Below are 17,528 nucleotides of genomic sequence, written 5' to 3' on the forward strand. Positions count from 1 at the left end.
TTGAATCATGAAGTCAAGAGGTAATTGCTGTTTTAGGAATATCTAACTAATAATCCATGAGAAAAATTAATTGCATAAAATATAGGAGATTAAATAGTCCTGGCACGACAAAATGTAAGACCTGATTAATGTATTTAAGGCCAACTTACATTTATCCTAATGAATATAAGACATATTAAGAGTTCAGGATGCCTGAACTGTTCCCTGTTCTACTACAATCTCAAACTCCAGACCTAAATCTAATAGAAAACCTGTGGTGCAACCATAAGAGATGAGACATAAGAGACTGCTGTTGTTCAAAGGGAATCTTGAATATTTGTTTTTCCTGTCCAAAATCATCCACAGCTCCTTGAAAAGGCTTTGCATTTGACTTTGTCTTGAGATGTGAATGATAAAGTTGTGTTACATAAACTTTGTTCCCTCTGGACTCCACTAAAAGCTGTTGAGCGTTTGCTAGCAGACACAGATGTTACACTGTAAGTATGATTCGTACCCTCCCTCCCTCCATCAGAGACACTTGCCAATCAATAGTGTCGTTAGTCATCACTTGGGCCTGAGGAAAAGTCCCCCAGCTGATGGAGCAGCAGTTTAGATGGAAGAAGGAGGACACATCACAGCCGATACTCATCCTGACAAGAGTTTAATGACCGACTGTGCGCTGCTCGGGGAGATACTTCAGATTGGCTGCATGTGTGTGTGTTTTGCTTCGGATGAGAACAAGGAGGGAAAGTACAAATTTCTCCGTCTCACCTTCAAGCATCCTCGATAATTCATTTCTTTTCTCCAACACGCACAATTCCACTTTCCCCCATTTAACATCAGTCCACAATGTCCTATTGTCGATCCATTTTTGTCATCCACTTCTTCATCTCTTGTATTCACTCTTTACTTTTAAAAATGGAAGGAAAATGTAACTCTACTGCAGTTGCAAATGTTTTTATAACTCTATGCTGACTTGAGCGAGGAAATCATAAGATCTTGTATTTTCTACCTGCTGCTTTTCAAACATTTAATGTAAAATTACATGTCAATATGGTGTGATGATTTGTTTTAATTTTTTCTTGTTTTTACTTTTTGTCTGTTCGAAATAAAAAAAAGTTATTGTGCTAAACAATAATGTTGCTTTGAGACCATTTTCAAGTAATATTTTGGTAATGGCATAATCAATCAATCAATCAATCAAACTTTATTTGTATAGCACATTTCAGCAGCAAGGCATTTCAAAGTGCTTTACATCAAATCAAACACAAAATACAATGCAACATAGAATCAACAATAAAAACACAACATCAATAAATTTGCAATTGATTACGTTTCGAATACAACTCTAAACAAGTGGGTTTTTAGTTGAGATTTAAAGGAAGTCAGTGTTTCAGCTGTTTTACAGTTTTCTGGAAGTTTGTTCCAGATTTTTGGTGCATAGATGCTAAATGCCACTTCTCCTCGTTTGGTTCGGGTTCTGGGGATGCAGAGCAGAACCAGAACCAGAAGACCTGAGAGTTCTGGAAGGTTGATACAACAGCAGCAGATCTTTAATGTATTGTTGTGTTAAACCATTCAGTGATTTATAAACTAACATCAGTATTTTAAAGTCTATTCTTTGAGCTACAGGGAGCCAGTGGAGAGACTTTAAAACTGGTGTTATGTGCTCTATCTTCCTGGTTTTAGTGAGAACACGAGCAGCAGCATTCTGGATCAGCTGCAGCTGTTTGATTGATTTGTTGGACAGACCTGTGAAGACGCCGTTACAATAATCAATACGACTGAAGATAAACGCATGGATGAGTTTCTCTAGATCTGGCTGAGACATTAGTCCTTTAATCCTGGAAATGTTCTTCAGGTGATAGAAGGCCGTCTTTGTGACTGTCTTTACGTGGCTCTGAATGTTCAGGTCAGAGTCCATCACTACTCCCAGGTTTCGGGCCTGATCACTGGTTTTTAGTTGTAATAACTGAAGCTGTGCACTGACTCTAGATCGTTCCTCTTTAGGTCCAAAAATAATAACTTCAGTTTTGTTTTTGTTCAGCTGGAGGAAGTTTTGGCACATCCACACATTTATCTGTTCTAAGCATCTGTTCAGTGATTGGATGGGTTCTGAGTCACCTGGTGACATCGTAATGTAGAGCTGTGTGTCATCTGCATAGTTATGGTAGCTAATATTATTTCCTGTTATAACCTGAGCTAGTGGAAGCATATAGATATTGAATAAGAGGGGTCCTAGGATTGAACCTTGGGGTACCCCACATGTGACCTTTGACCTCTTTGATGAGAAGTTTCCAATTGAAACAAAGAAATCCCTGTTCTTTATGTAAGATTCAAACCAGTTAAGCACTGGACTGGAGAATCCGACCAAGTCTCCAGTCGATTCAGTAAGATGTCATGGTCAACAGTGTCAAAAGCTGCACTGAGGTCCAACAGAACCAGCACTGTGGTTCTCCCACAGTCCGTATTTATATGGATGTCATTGAACACTTTTACGAGGGCAGTTTCTGTGCTGTGGTGAGACCGGAAACCAGATTGGAAGAAGTCAAAGCAGTTGGTTATCGTTAGGAAGCTATTTAACTGTTTACACACAACTTTTTCAATAACTTTGCTGATGAATGGGAAGTTGGAGATCGGCCTGTAATTCTGCAGTAGTGATTTGTCTAGATTGTTCTTTTTTATCAGTGGTTTGATTACTGCCGTTTTCAAAGCCTGGGGGAAAACGCCTGATGAGAGTGATGAGTTTACTATTTGGATCAGATCAGTAGCAACAACAGGCAGAACTTTCTTAAAGAAATGTGTGGGTAGAACATCCAGACAGCAAGAACTGGAGCTGAGTTGACTTATAATTTCCTCTAGGGTTTTATAATTAAGTAGTTGAAATTGGGTCATTTTTTCTGTATTTGTTTTGTTTGGGTTCAGTGTTGGTTCTGACTTTATAGTGGATGTGCAGATTAATCCTCTGATTTTTTGAATTTTCTCTGAAAAGAAACTGGAAAACTGGTTGCAGGCAGCAATAGACTGAAATTCAGGTGGTAACGTGATAGGAGGATTTGTGAATTAGGTCCACTGTATTTTATGTTTCTGTTTTTTGTAGCTTTTCTCGTAGTGATCCGGACAGGTAACGTCCTATTTTGCAGTGCCGGGGGGCCAGACACATTCTGGGGGAAGACGGGTGTAAAAATTATATCTGGACCCCGGCCTCAGACCTCAGAAACGCAGAGTGATGGATCCTCTGGGAAATCGGAGGCAGGTGGCTTAAATGTAGTGAGGTCTGTAGCATGAGTGCTAAGGAGAGACGTCCCAAGTAGAACCTGTTGATTCATTCCTTCTGTAAAATTGAGAAACTCTGGTCCAGAAGACATTTCTCCAAAGGTGTCTTGTGAATCCTGTGAATGAGTGGATGAGCCAGGAGGGGGCGGAGGAGGAAGGGAACCAGTCGCTCCGTCTCCAGTCGATGTTGTATCAGCTTGTTTTGGAACGGGTTGTTCCTGATATGCAGAGGGATCCATCCTAATCAGACGTCCTCGAGTCTGTTCTTCTGAAGCGATGATGACATTGCTGTCCTTGTTGATAAAATAAAAAAGGTTTGCATTGAGTATATTTATTCCATGTTTATTAAGATTGCGTCCGCCTCTTCCAAAAAGGTGAAAGCGCTGCCAATAGATCCAGAGGTTATCGATGAAGGTCACTGAGCTGGTAGAGCATGCTTTAATCAGCCATTTGTTTATCATGCCCAGCCTGGAGTGTTTTTCGTCTCCCCATTGAGGTGATGGAATTGGACCACTGAGAAATAACTTCATTTTTAATTTTCCCATAGTGTTCAAAAGAATATTAAAGTCCTTCTTCAGAATCTCAGATTTCTGCTTCGCCAGATCGTTGGCTCCAACATGCACAACTAAACACTCAATATCTGGCTGATCAGCGGTTAGAGAGAGAACTTTGCGAGTTAAATCAGACACATAATAATGCAACTACACCTTCTCAAAGATCAGTACACTTTAATTCCTAACAAACATTTGACACTGGAGCTGGAAGAGATTTTATATTTCCAAAATAAATAAACAAACAAACAAAAAAAACTGAAACAACAAATAAAATGAACACTGGGAACAGAGAAGTCTCTGTAAACAAAATTTTAAAAAGCAATTAGCCAAATAGAAATGATCTAGCTTGTTTTAATTTGTCATGTGATTAATGAGTTTGTTGCTTATTGTGACAAGCTGAGGTGGCACTGGATTTTATTTAGGGGTATCAGGTTAAAGATAGCTAAATGTAAATGCGTGCCACACTTTCCAGATTTAGAAAAATGTTGGAAAACATTTATTATCTCAGTTTTATGTTACTCTCTGTTGGTCTGTTACATAAAATCCCTATAAAATGCATTCAAAAATGTACTAATTTCACAAAATGTAAAAAAAAGGGTTGAGAATTCTTCTAGAGAGAAAACTTTCATAAATCATTTACTTATGAATGAGAATTATTTCAAAAACAAACTTTAATGATCAAACACTCATTTTCTAAGTCCAGTCCGGTCAGATCTGCTGCCTTTCTCTCCTTCCTCAATTCACTTTTCCTGTTTTCCTAACACATGATGACGATGGCCTCTCAAATTCATCTTTCCTCTAACCACCAGCAGCGGTGCCCACCTTCAACCTTTTCTTGTCCTCAGCCTCCTTCCTTCCTCGTTCCATCTACTTGAGCTTCAAGGAGCTCGTTAGCATCAGGGCCAATTAAGCAGGCAGCTGCTGAAAACACTGGGGTGTTACGCTTCTGCATTCGCTGGAAGCTCCTCCACAACACGTCGCTTTGGCCTGCACACCGCCTGGCTTAAATCAAGCTTCCTTAAACAAGTCGGTGATAAATATTTATGGTAACAGCAAATGTTCTTATGGAGTGGAGATTTTTACGTTAAGATTAACTTATTTGGAATGTTAGTGTTGAATTAAAATATGCCAGAAGTTTGATTATTTGTTATTTAGAAGACTCAAAAATATGTGGAGACATTTAGGTTCCAATTATCATGTGTTTTAAAACACTGAATTATCTTCATGTAAATGTTTCAATCTTTTCAAAACAAATCTTTACAAGAATGTATGAAATTCAATGTTCTCTTCAGATTTGGAAAATATCTGAAATAAAAAAAAAAAAATCCTTATCCTGGATGTGTTTCTATTGAGGTTTTTGTCAATCAAGGCACATGGAAAGAGAGAAGACAAAGATGAAGGCAGGAGGACAGCAGTGCGCCACATCCCACACCCTCTGGAGAGGCAAATGACCTTAAGGGAGAGACGAGACTGACAGCTCAATAATGACAAAAGAAAGACAGAGATGAAAGAGAGATCAGAGGAGGAGAAGATGTGAGCTAAAAAAAAATAAAAAAAACAAAGATCAGTGAAGAGGACGTGTGAGACAAGGGGGCAAAGTTAGGAAAGAAGGGATTGTCTCTTGGCAAAAACAAAACATTTTGCCTAAAGTGGAATACTGTTTATTGTATTGTATCCCATTTTTTCTGAATTCCAGGTATTACAAAATCTGGCATCCTCTCATCTAAAAAACTGTCTAACTGAATAGTTAAACAGGAAATTTGTACAAATTCAGTTAACCCTTTAACTGTTGCCCCAAAAAAACTTACATGCAAGTCAATGGGTCCATGAGGATATCAGCATCCTCATAGCAGTTAAAGGATAAAATATTCATCTGTTCCTGCAAACACACGCCCACACACCCACGCGAACACACACACCAGCCTGATTGGGCTCCTCTGCCTTCCCTATGTGGGCCTGCTCTCATCTGATGAAATACACTGCTGAGTCAGAAACAACCAATCAGAGGCAGGAGGACGGTCTTAGCACTGTCAATCATCCTCATGTATGTAATGCTCCCCATTTCCAGCTGTTTTTTTTTTTTTTTTTATCAGCAAACAGAGTTTGCCATGAATGTCAACTCCAATTAGCATGGACACCAATGATGGCGGAAAAACAGTTTTCCTGAAACTGTAAATTGTTTCTCCGCCTTCGGCTCATTTAGCAGCATGAAGGGTGATGACAGCGCTAAGACCCTCCTCCTGGTTCTGATTGGTTGTTTTTGACCAGAGCGGTGCACTTCTTCATATGGCAGATTGATCCTTTACTCTTAAACATGTACAAATAAAATATTTTTAAAAGTTACATACTATTCCTTTAAGACATGGTTTTGGACTTAAAACCATGATTTAACTCATGGTTTTAAGTCTAAAGTCTCATGGAGAACATGTAAACTCTATGTCAAACGTCCCCAGGCCTTTTGCTGCATGGCAACAGTGCTAGCTATTGCACCAACACAGAAATGAAGAAAAATATATTTATGCTAATTCATGCTTTTGCTAATCTCTTAAAATCTAATAGACATTTTGTGTTTTTTCAAAGTAGTTTTTATACAGATAAAGAATAACAACACATGGATTTAAGAGTGAATGGTAGCTATTTATAGAGTTAAAATATCCTCAGATACAAACTTCAATTTCATACATTTTATTGCTAGTTCTTTGGTCTGCCAGTGTTTTGTCCACATAGTTTTTGCAGCAGTTTTTTCTGCTTGAACATGAATGCTAACTTGGTTTCAGCAAGATACTCAAATGTTCTGACAAAAGTAAACTAAAGTCAACTAAAGTCAATTCTCCTGGGTTTGTTGTTTCCATCCAGTATAGCTACAAACTATTCAGTAGATCTACATTTCACTTCTGATGATATTTGTGTGTGAAGTTTTCTGCAGTAGCATGCTAACACTAGATTGCCTCTTCTGTGTTTTGATACGACTCTTTGATGATACCGCTTGTCAAATGTTTACTTGCTTGTTCCAGTGAATCATACGAGAGGATAAAACTTGGGAGAAAAGTTGTTTACCTGTTTCAGAAACTTGGTGCTTTGTTTTGAATATCCTACTTTTTAAACTCTAGTGTTATGGCTGCGTGCAGAGCTCAAGGTTTCTCCCACACAGCTATCAGCCTGAGGGGAAACTGTGCCCTGGCTGAGCGGGTCACATGACACAGACATAAAGGAAGCAGCCAAAAATGCATTTCTTTAACAGCTTTTTCACTGTTTATGAAGTATACAGGGTAAACAAAGCCTTCAACTGCTTATGAAAAACATTTTATTTCTGCCATTCTATCTGCAAACTGAGCATTAAGTCAAGGTGTCCAAGCTAACATTAGGCTGTCTGAACAATAAACTATATAAATAAGATTAGATGATATGGTTAAATGAATATACTGAATTATGCTAAAAAAAATAATGTCTCACCTTGAGGAACTTGTACAGGAGGAAAGTAAACCAGTTGGTTAGCATCTTTTCAGCAACAGACTCCGTTCTAACATGACAGACAAGAGCAAAACAAGAAATGATAAGACCAAGGTTTTGTTTCTGGACATAAACTACAGTTTCGGTGAGTTTCCAGATATGATAATGAAACGTATTCTGAATGGTTTTTATAAAATAATTATTTTAAGTAAAAGAAAATCACAGCAAATAACTACACAATCCAAAAGGCAATGTAACGTTGGAAAGGTAAAATGTGATCTAAGAAATTACCTGCAAATTCATCATGATATGCCAGGACACAGAAAGTATTATTTTTGTTATTTGCTAAAATGTCTCTAAAAATACTTTGAAATTAAAGACATACTAATTTAAACTGAACAGATGATTCTAACAATACTTTTAATGAAATCCGATCAAACTGACATCCTATGTAAAGTTTGCCATTAAAACTTGGACAGAAGGAAAGAAAACCAGTGTAGTTTAAGCCATCTCCTTTCTCACCTCCTTAGCAGCAGTTTGGGGTGATTTTTGCTCTCCAGGTTTCTGTCTATCAGATCAGACAGCAGTTGTTTCAGGACCCCTGTGGCGTACTCCATCTCCCCCTGCAGGGCCGTCATGATCAGAGATGCCACGTTGCCTCGATCCCGCATCGAAAACGACCTGGCAACGCATCAGAACAGCCCACATGCTTTAACGGCCTTTTGTTTTCTCCCACTGGAAGCTTTCTTCTTATAAATTCAAAAGTGCACAATTAATCCAAAGGTTTTGTTTTAAATATTAATGCCTATTTAATCTTAATTAAACGGTGCACAAAGAAAGCTTTTCCAGCTAAATTAGCACTGCTTAATTGTTAATGTCTGCAACTTTTTTCATCATAAATTTAGTCTTTTGTGGTCTAATTTATGACCAAACACAACCATTACTGTTTATAATGTTGTAGGGCTTTTTTTTTTTATAACAGTGATATCCAGTGTAACAAGCAATTAAATATGCAACTACAAGCTTTAATTCCCTGAAAAGAATCTGTTAAATTCATTTAAATACATAAAAATTCACAACAAATTATTTATATGAACCAATGAAAAAAGACCTTTGAGCCTCAAGTGTCCGTATGAATGTCAGCAGGAAGTGCTTCTTGGTCAACAGCTGGCCAAACAGCGTGAGTGCCTTCTCAACATTGGCTTGGACCTGAATAAAAGCACAGTGACAGATGGACAGCATGACAACAGCGTCTAATGGAAGTAAAATGACATTTTCCACCTATAAACTTGTTCCCGTTCTTTTATTAGGCCGATTAGTCGGCCCAGGCCTTTAAAGATTCAAACCTGCTGGTCCATTTCATGTCTGAGCTCCTTTTGAATCACTCTCAGGGTGAGAGTCTATTTCTAACCTGTTGGTATAATACCATAAAAAAAGTGTTTGCACTCTTTCCAAAATCTTTGGCTTTTGTTGCCTTTTTTTTTGTCATAATTTAATTTTTCACACATCACGTACGTTTTGATAACCTGGATAACTGGAGTTAAAGTGGAAATCTTAAAATGATGAATTAATTTATTAAGGGGAAACAAATTGATCCTAACCAACCTGAGCTGATATGAAAATGATATTGACCTTAAACCTTATGACTGGTTCTGACATCCATAGTGGCAAAACTTCCATCAAGCATTTGTGAAAACAGGCAGCAACTATTTTACATTGGTCTCCAGTCATTTTTGAAAAGAGCTTTTCAAAAATGACTGGAGAAAGACTAACACATGCAAACAAACACATCAGAAGGCAGGCGTCTCTTTAGCTTGTGCCAAGACCCAATACTGTCTAGTTAAACACCAATGTGAGGCTGATTGGCTACTCCTCCTCCTGCTGTGCTGCTGTGTGACGCGTTTGATGTCAAACAATTTTAGCAGACAATCTAACACGATTGTCTGCTTGACATCAGGAGGGCGAAAGCCTTGGACCTTCCTCCAGTTGAAAAATCAATGAAACAAGAATTTTTAATTGTCGCCTTTGCCAGAGAGCCACGTGCATTTAAACCATCTGGCCTGTCTGCGTGTCTGTCTGTAACATACTGAAAGGATTTCATTTTAAATTTGATCAGATCAACTTTAATTTTGCCTCAGTTGGAGGCCCTTTAATAAAAAGTTTAAAGCCTTAAAGCCTTGAAGGGAAAGGTTACGACTTTTGAAGCAGAGTTCTGAAAAAGATTGAAAGCATCTTGCTTTAACAAAATACTCTTTTAACATCCACATTTACAATTAACATAAATCATAATTAGCAGTTAGCCCACACCAAAGTGAATTTGTACCATTTTGAATAAGTTGCAGTCATCAGTTTATGCAAACATCTTTTTTATGAATCATCAAACTGCCATTGGATTTTTATAGGGCAGTTTTTTTTTACACTGAATCTGATAATTATGTGTACAGTAAACAAAGTCAGAATATGGTTCAACAACATTGATTGTTTAAAACAGAGGCAATGTGAAAATAAGGAAAAAAGGCTTTTTACCTTCTTATCAGATACATTTCAAAATCATTTTACACACAGAAAGGTCAGTAGTGATATAACCCCTTCTATCTATAGTTTCTGAAAATACCCATAATTTTCGGTTTAATAAGCATGTTAACATAATGAAGGTCTAAACAGCTGATAAAGCTGTTGCATAGACCAGTAAGACATTTTGGAAGCTAAAGTTTTAGGATGACAGTCTTCTGTCTGGAACCAGGCGTTAGCTTCAGCTAAACGGGAAGACAAACCAAGAGAAGTGAGATTTGTTTTACCAGCTGGTAATCAACCCCTTTAGCAAAAGAAGCTTTGTGTTGAAGTGGGCTTCAACATATTACAGGATGTAAACCACGGAGAGTTTCATCAGTGGATGAATGCATATTCAGATTTGTCAATGTATGAAAGAGGAAACGCTAAACTGTTTATTCTGCTAATTGAAACACCATTAATTTAGTTAAAAGTTAGTGTCAACATATGTTTATAGTCCTCATTTGTATTGTGCAAAATAATTGTTACACATTATTTTTTAAGTGAGATTTCTGCAGTAAAAACTGTTCATAAATCTTTTGGTACAACTTCTAATAGATTTGAAGTTGAACAGACAGTGAGCAAGATGGAAAGGGTTCTTTAGGGTTCTTCAGGGTTCCTTTCTCCATATGTTAGTCAAGATCAGTGGCAGCCCTACAATAGGTTGGCTCAATCTAAGCTCTCATTTCAACATCAAACATGTCTGATTCATAACAGTAATATCCAATTTAATAAGCAATTAATTATGCAACTAAAAGGTACAATTCCCTAAAATGAATCCATTAAACTCGGTTAGCAGGGCTACTAAAACTTCTCAAGGTATTTGTCGGATGAAGGTCTGAGGTTTGGGGGTACTTCAGGTTAGGTGGCATTAAACATGGGTCTGGGCACAGAGGTGAGGTTTCATAGAACAGCAACTCAAGTGCAATAAATAAAGAGCATGTGAGGTCATGACAGCCATGGGCTGACAGAAAGGACAATGACAGCATAAGTCTCTTCCAAGCTGCTGCATCTGAACGCCTGAACAGACCACATCTGACTCGGAAAGTCATCCACTGACCAGACGCAACTGGAGCGGATGGTCAGATTGTTTTGGATGCTCAACAGATGCCCTCCAGATTTACAGCAGGTGAATTTCCATTAACATTTCTTTAAAAAGCGTATTTTGAATCATCGCATTAGAAAATGTTGAAGGAAATAAGAAAATTCAAAATGACTTCAATTTCGGAAAAACGTTTTTATGCCTGCTTCAGGTGGTTTAAGTTCTCATGTAGCAAACTGGCCACAGTCCAAACCTCCAGAACGGAGGGCAGGGCGCTGTGCCTGGGGTGGCCAGCAAGAGGCGCTCTTGACTGGGACGGAAATGGTAGAATGCTCTCATCTACTGGTGGGTCAATGCCTTACCAGAAACTGAAACATGTACAAGTCCAAACCTTCCAGTCAGAAGTCGCTTTCCATTTTTCTGAGATTTGTGTTCTAGGTAACCTCTACGTCTTGTTTTATTACAGTTACATACAGCGTCAACATTTGACATAATGACATTTACGTAATTAAGTGACATGCTTTGCGTAGCCAGGGTCATTCGCTCCAAACTAGTCAAGGAAATCAAGCCTAACTTGCACCTATTTTTTTTTTGACATTTTGAAACGTAGGCTCAACATTTGCATGACTATTGGAAGCATAGGTACAATCTACAGCCCTGAAGACAAACCTCATTTAAAAAAAAACCGCTGAACTATCTCTAAGTGTCTATCTGGCCTAGTCTCCACCTGAGAAGCATTTCTGTCAAACTCAGAGAGAAGCAGGAAATTGAGAGCAGTGTAAACAGGAAGGCACATCAGGGCATGGCAGGATTATATGTGTGTCAGAGTTGGTGAGAGAGGTGCACCCTGCTTGTTCCCCTGGCTGGCACCTGTCACTACTTATCAACAACACACTAAACCCCATGAAGATGCCCTCCTTCACTGCTCTAATTCTTCCTCTCACTCTCACTATTATTGTTTTATACATCCTTCTACTCTCATATTGAATTGATCCAAACCTTCATTGGTGAATATCTTTTTAACTTTGACACGCCCTAACACTTATTCCCTTTTCATTTATTTTTCCCCCCACTTGTGCTTTCTGTTCCTCCTCTCTTCAGACATGCCATAATAAAGTGTTTGGACCTCTCTGTAAAGTGCTAAATGAGATTCCCAGGGCCTCCGGGGGGGAAGCTGAGAGTGATGGGTCTGAGAGTAAAGAAAAAACCCCAAAGAAGACTGAGATAAGGCAAAGATAGAAGAGGGATGCGTGTACAAACTGCACTGAGTTTTCACCTGATTTTAAGGCTGATTTCAGCTTTATGCCCACATGTGAGGACATCTGGGTCTCCTGTCAATGTGTGCGGCTTGTCCGCTCAACTTAAGATACAGAGCAATAAAGAGAAGAGCACTGGTTTACCCAGGCCATTGGATTATACGGTCAAGCCTGGGGGGAAATACAGAGGGACAAAGAATAAAGTCTAGACGCAGCAATAAAACAAGGGAGGACCTTTTTGCTCAATGCCTACCTGACCTTTAAATTAAAAGGTGCACTCATGCTTTAGGGACTTTGGTTAATGGCCAATCATGTCTGTGGATGGCATCTTGATCTGTTTCGAATGCTGTAATTTGATTTTGTACAGTTTATTTTACTCTTGACTAATAACACTCATAAGGAGTAAAGAATTGAAGCATTTGAGAGGTGTGTTTGAGTGGCTCATGTGAATAAATAATATGAGACTTTATAGCTCACCAGACTGAAAAAGCACCCACCTACAGTGAAGAGTACAGGTAAGAAAAGGGCAGTAAGACATTCTTGCCTTTTTAGCAATTCATTATTTAGTACGTTTGGCTGCTTCGTATTCAAACTTTTCGGAGACGACAGTGAAGTCACCAGTAAGAGAACATTTCTACAACTATATAGACCACAACCACAAAATCCTGTCAAACTGCTTTAGGTGTGTGTGCAGCTGAGGTGCCTGTTGAGGAGTATTCTACACATACCAAGTATTATGGTAACAGCACTTTGCGACCATTTAAAAAAATCCAGTTGTGATCTTACCATATTGATAGCAATATTGACCAAGTGAATTATACAGAAACATATGAAGTTCAAGTTGAAAGCCCAGTGAAGCAACAGCAGAATCAAACAAAACAAATGGGGGCTTGTCCAGTGAAAATGGTAATTTTGTAACTTGCTTAAACAATATGTCTAATGTAGCATTTGCTTAGCATGTGATCAAATTGTTAAATTATCAGGAGACAGACTAATGTGACCTTGACCCCGCCCTTTAATTGGGAAGTTTAATTTTTTTGAGTAACAATACATTTTCTCGTGTTAAATACACCAAATTGGATCAACTTCATTATGATTCTACTTAAGGTCAGACAAAATTAGCTGCATTTTCTAGATATGCCGGAAAACAATGAGTCATTAAGTGAGTGTGATGTGATGTTCAAGTTTATTCCAGTATTTCTTCTTTAATCTCATTTCATCTGCATTCGGTGTCAAAAAATTGTCAAAATTCCTCTGTCTTACTCTGACATATTTGTTTAAAAGTTTAAAGTTTTAAACTGAAAACCAGTGAAACTCACAGGGCAGTGGGAGTATTTTTGTTTAAATACAGCTACAGCTGAATCACAATGAATGAAAAGAAAAGGTAAAAAAAATGACAGTTCAAAGACCACCCAGAGAGCTTCCCTTCCCAAAGAAAATCTACTGTCTGGATTAGAGTGATTAAATGAAGCTGTTAAAGGTCAAACAAATTATTCCTTTACTCCAAAAAGTTGGCGCTCCAATCAAAGCCAACAGAGGAGGACCGGATTCTACATCTTAATGATTCTGCTGATTACAAACTTGGCTTTGGTTTTTTTTTAGCTCTGAGGGAGAGCGGTTTTTGGAGACCTACTATTAATTCTACTTCCGCTGGTCTGGGTGGTGGAAAGTCTGTAGATATCAGTTCACCGTCGTCATTCAGCTGTGCTCAGAAGGTGGATGCAAAAATTCAATTAGAAACTCAGCAGTGATGTATAATGCAGGCAGCAGTCCTAGTAACCTCTTCATTTCCTTCTCTACTACCTGCCTATTTCTATTTCCTAAGCAATTTTTTTTTTGCTCGTGATTATTTAGAAGATTTTATTGAAATGAATCACAAGTTTAGAACTCCATGTAAATTTAAAAAAAACCTGAAGAAAATTTCCCCCTGAGACTCGACTAAAGATGACACCAGGGCTCTTGAAAAGTTATTTGCATTGAATGTGATAGGGATAAACACATAAAAGGCAAAGTAGGTAAAATATAGGTTATGTGATTGCTTTGAGGTAAACGACATCTTGGGCTCTTTTTAGTGTCAGACTTTTTACAAAAACCTGCCTTTGATGAAGCCCATCATGGGATGATGGCAAAAGAGGAATTAAGCGGAAAAGCCAGAGGGACACTTTAAGAGTATTAAAAAACAACTTCAGAAACACTTAGAGGCAGTGTTAGAGGATTAGTATTGGCTGCTAGCTTTAGGTTCTGTTAAGTTGATTGTTAGTTTGTTTCAGTATGAAATTTGGCTGATGGTGTACTGACCCGTACCTCCATCTCCTTAAGCACAGGGTGATCCTCAATTCCAGGGAACAGGACTCTCATTGCATATGTGCGATAGTCCAAGAAGGGAATCCCTGCGCCGTCCAGTTCCTGGGTCAGTTCATGGATGTCCGTCTGGAGCTCAGCGAAAGCTGCACAACAAAAAATGGCTGATGGATAAAGATGGAGTGCTGGAGGTTCAGTTTTAACATTGTAACTGTATTTGTTCTTAAACTCTGGTAAGGTACCACCAGTGGTACCTGCACTGCCTTCAGTACTACTGGGGAGAAACTCACCATCTACAAGACAATAAAGTAGCTCTAATTGTGATGTAGAGCTGCTCAACACCAACAGCTGAAAAGATGAGTTGCTCTAGCATAGTGAGTTTTCCTTCATCAGTAGATGTACCGTGATGAATTGCTCCTTTTATTTTAGTTTTTTTATTTTTATGCGTTTGACATCATTAGAAATCTTAAAATCCACACTTTCAAAATCTGTAACGACCTTAAAGCGCTCCTGTGAAGGCTTGTTCCTGGTTTGATTGTGACCAGTCACATACTTAGCATTCATGCTAACTACAATTAGCAATGCAAGCTAATAACTTATCTCTCTGCAGTCTGTACATTAAATCAATACAATGAACTTATGTGGCTCTGAGTATTAGTGATTTCACAAGACACGGATCATCAGAACAATTTTAAACAGTTTATTTTTTACTGCAGCTATCACTTAATGTTATATACAAGATTGGCCTGTTGGAATTTCTTCTGTTCTTATTTCTTCTAAATGCTTACAAAGAGATTTTGAGTCAGAATGACTCATTTACTGACATTTCAATCCAACCTGGCTCTTCCTCAGAATATTTTTAAAGGCACTTGTAGCCATTAGTCAACAGTAAAAAGGCAGCAAAAGAATTGAAATGGGGACAACAAATAAAGAAACGAATGTCAGCAAAGATGAAGAACTAGGTTCAGATGGACACTTAATGAGATAGAAACATTAAAGAATGAGTGGACGGATCATAAAAAAATTGTTAATATCACATGTTCGAGTAAGAAAGAATTTCATGTATTTAACAAAGGAATATATCTGTGACTGCAAGATGTGGAAAAAGTATGCACATCTTTTGGCTTCTAGAGGTCTACAACACTGTAAATTGTTAAATTTAATTCTCACATGTAAATAATGCAAGCTATTTACTCTCAATACATATTTGTATTAACTTCAGTTTTCCAGAAAAGCATGCAGAAATGTTGAAGTTACATCTACCAAAGGAAATATTTTTCAATAACAGCAATCTCAGCAAAGGTCTACAAAAAAAGGTAAGAAAAAAATGGAAGTGGGAAACGAAAATCTCTGAAATGAACAAGAAATGATGGCTCAGGTGGAGAGAAGAGGCAAAAGAAAGAGACAGAAAAACCAAGTTCCTGAAAAGGAAAGTCAATTAACTGCATGACTGGATAATTATTAAAGAGAGCAACGGATGAGTTTTCATGCATAATTTCCTCCAGCTGTTATTGGACTGTTTGGTCCACCAGAGAGACGAAAGAAATGAGAGGAAGCCAAGATGATAAAGGAGGAGTTAAGTTAAAAAAAAAAAAAGCAGAAAAGAAAATAGGAAAGTGAGATTAGGATTTTACAGACATGAGAGAGGCAAACACAGAAAAAAGTCTGAAGATGGAATGTTACTGAGAGGAACAGACGTTTTTTTTTTTTTGTTTTTTAAAAAGAGAACTACTGCTAGAGAAATATATAATGAAAGAGGGAGCAACAGCAAAACCTGTCCAATGAATAAGAAGTGAATACATGGAAAAGGAAAAGCATGGAAGCAAAAAACATGAAGGTCTAAATTAATATTTCCTCTGTTTAACCCACAGACAGATTATGTAGAAAAGAAAGAAAAAAAAAACTGCTAAACATGTCTCTAAGAACATAGCCAATCTGACTTACTGTATAAATATAAACTAATAAATATTGTGGCAGGAACTAAACTTGGCTTGCTATACTGTTCTTGTTTTTTTGAAGACCAAACTTTCCATAAATCGAAGCTTTGTTTTTAGCCAAAACACTCCTGGTGCGTCATATTTACAGGTGTACCAGAAACACACAAGTACAAAAGGTTCTGTCAGGAAAATAGTGATGGATTGCATTAAAATGTTTTAATTCATTCATAAAAATTAAAGTCAATTTAGGTGAAAAGGTAACAGCCTAGGTATCCACAAACTAGCCACACAAGGCTCTAATCCTAAAAGTGTTTTAAAAAATCCTTTTGATTTAGTTTTCTTCTTTACCATAAGCTGTTTCACAAGTATCACTTCACCATGACTTCTAGTGTGTAAGTATCCATTAACAGCAGACTATAAATAAAGGTATTTGCTGTGATGTCTGCTTTACATGGATGACTGAACCAAGCATCCCACTTCTTCTCTCTGCAGATTTTTTAGAGCACAACCAAACACCCACACCCACGCACACGCACACACACACACACACCCACACACACACCTCACCATTAGCTATCACACGCATGGTGGACCGCCCACTTCATCTGCTACTCCACCCACACGCGCCTCTTCCTCTCTGCGGGCCAGATGGGCGTGCAGCAGGCGGGGCGGAGTGCTTTGGGATGGGTGGGAATAGGGCCATGCTTCATCTCCTGAAAAAACTGGCTGTTGATTCATACACTGCATGTTTTTCACGAGTGACATCTTGAATTGAGGCACTCCAACGAGGTCAGGACACGTTTGGGCAAATGTCACCTCTGTCAGGATATGTGGAAGTGTTGCTCTGACAAATAAAGGGCTTTGACTCAAAACCTCTGACAGCTTTTGTTTGACACATCTGGCTGCTATTAAGAGTTATGACTCTGTGTCAAGACTGAGGTGTGATCATGTTAGAACTTTGTGCCGTGGCTTTGTGTGCTTGTGGCATTAACCGGTAAACACCTACAGCAGCATGCCTTATAGTCAGTCACTCACACCTAAAAGGCCTCTCTAAAGGCCATGCCCTTAACCCTCAAAAATTAACCACGTAGCAACCCATCACACACCAATCTAATGAAGCTTCAAGAACTAATGGTTTACAAAGCTTTCTCATCTTCTAGACCTCCAGTCAACCCTAATCAGA

At 38.3% G+C, this 17,528-nt stretch overlaps 1 protein-coding gene across 1 annotated transcript in view; it reads right to left on the bottom strand.

Moving 5' to 3' along the window:
• Positions 1 to 17,528, bottom strand: part of LOC122840476 (plexin-A1-like) — a 124,080-nt gene that overhangs the window by 17,067 nt on the left and 89,485 nt on the right. Inside the window, exons 18-21 of the mRNA XM_044136879.1 lie at positions 14,412 to 14,554; positions 8,371 to 8,468; positions 7,782 to 7,940; positions 7,263 to 7,329 (exon numbers count right to left, since the gene is read on the bottom strand). Of these exons, the coding sequence (XP_043992814.1) occupies positions 7,263 to 7,329; positions 7,782 to 7,940; positions 8,371 to 8,468; positions 14,412 to 14,554 (467 nt within the window). The remainder of the gene's footprint in view (positions 1 to 7,262; positions 7,330 to 7,781; positions 7,941 to 8,370; positions 8,469 to 14,411; positions 14,555 to 17,528) is intronic.

Source organism: Gambusia affinis, linkage group LG01, assembly GCF_019740435.1.
Source record: "Gambusia affinis linkage group LG01, SWU_Gaff_1.0, whole genome shotgun sequence".
Taxonomy (NCBI): Eukaryota; Metazoa; Chordata; class Actinopteri; order Cyprinodontiformes; family Poeciliidae; genus Gambusia; species Gambusia affinis.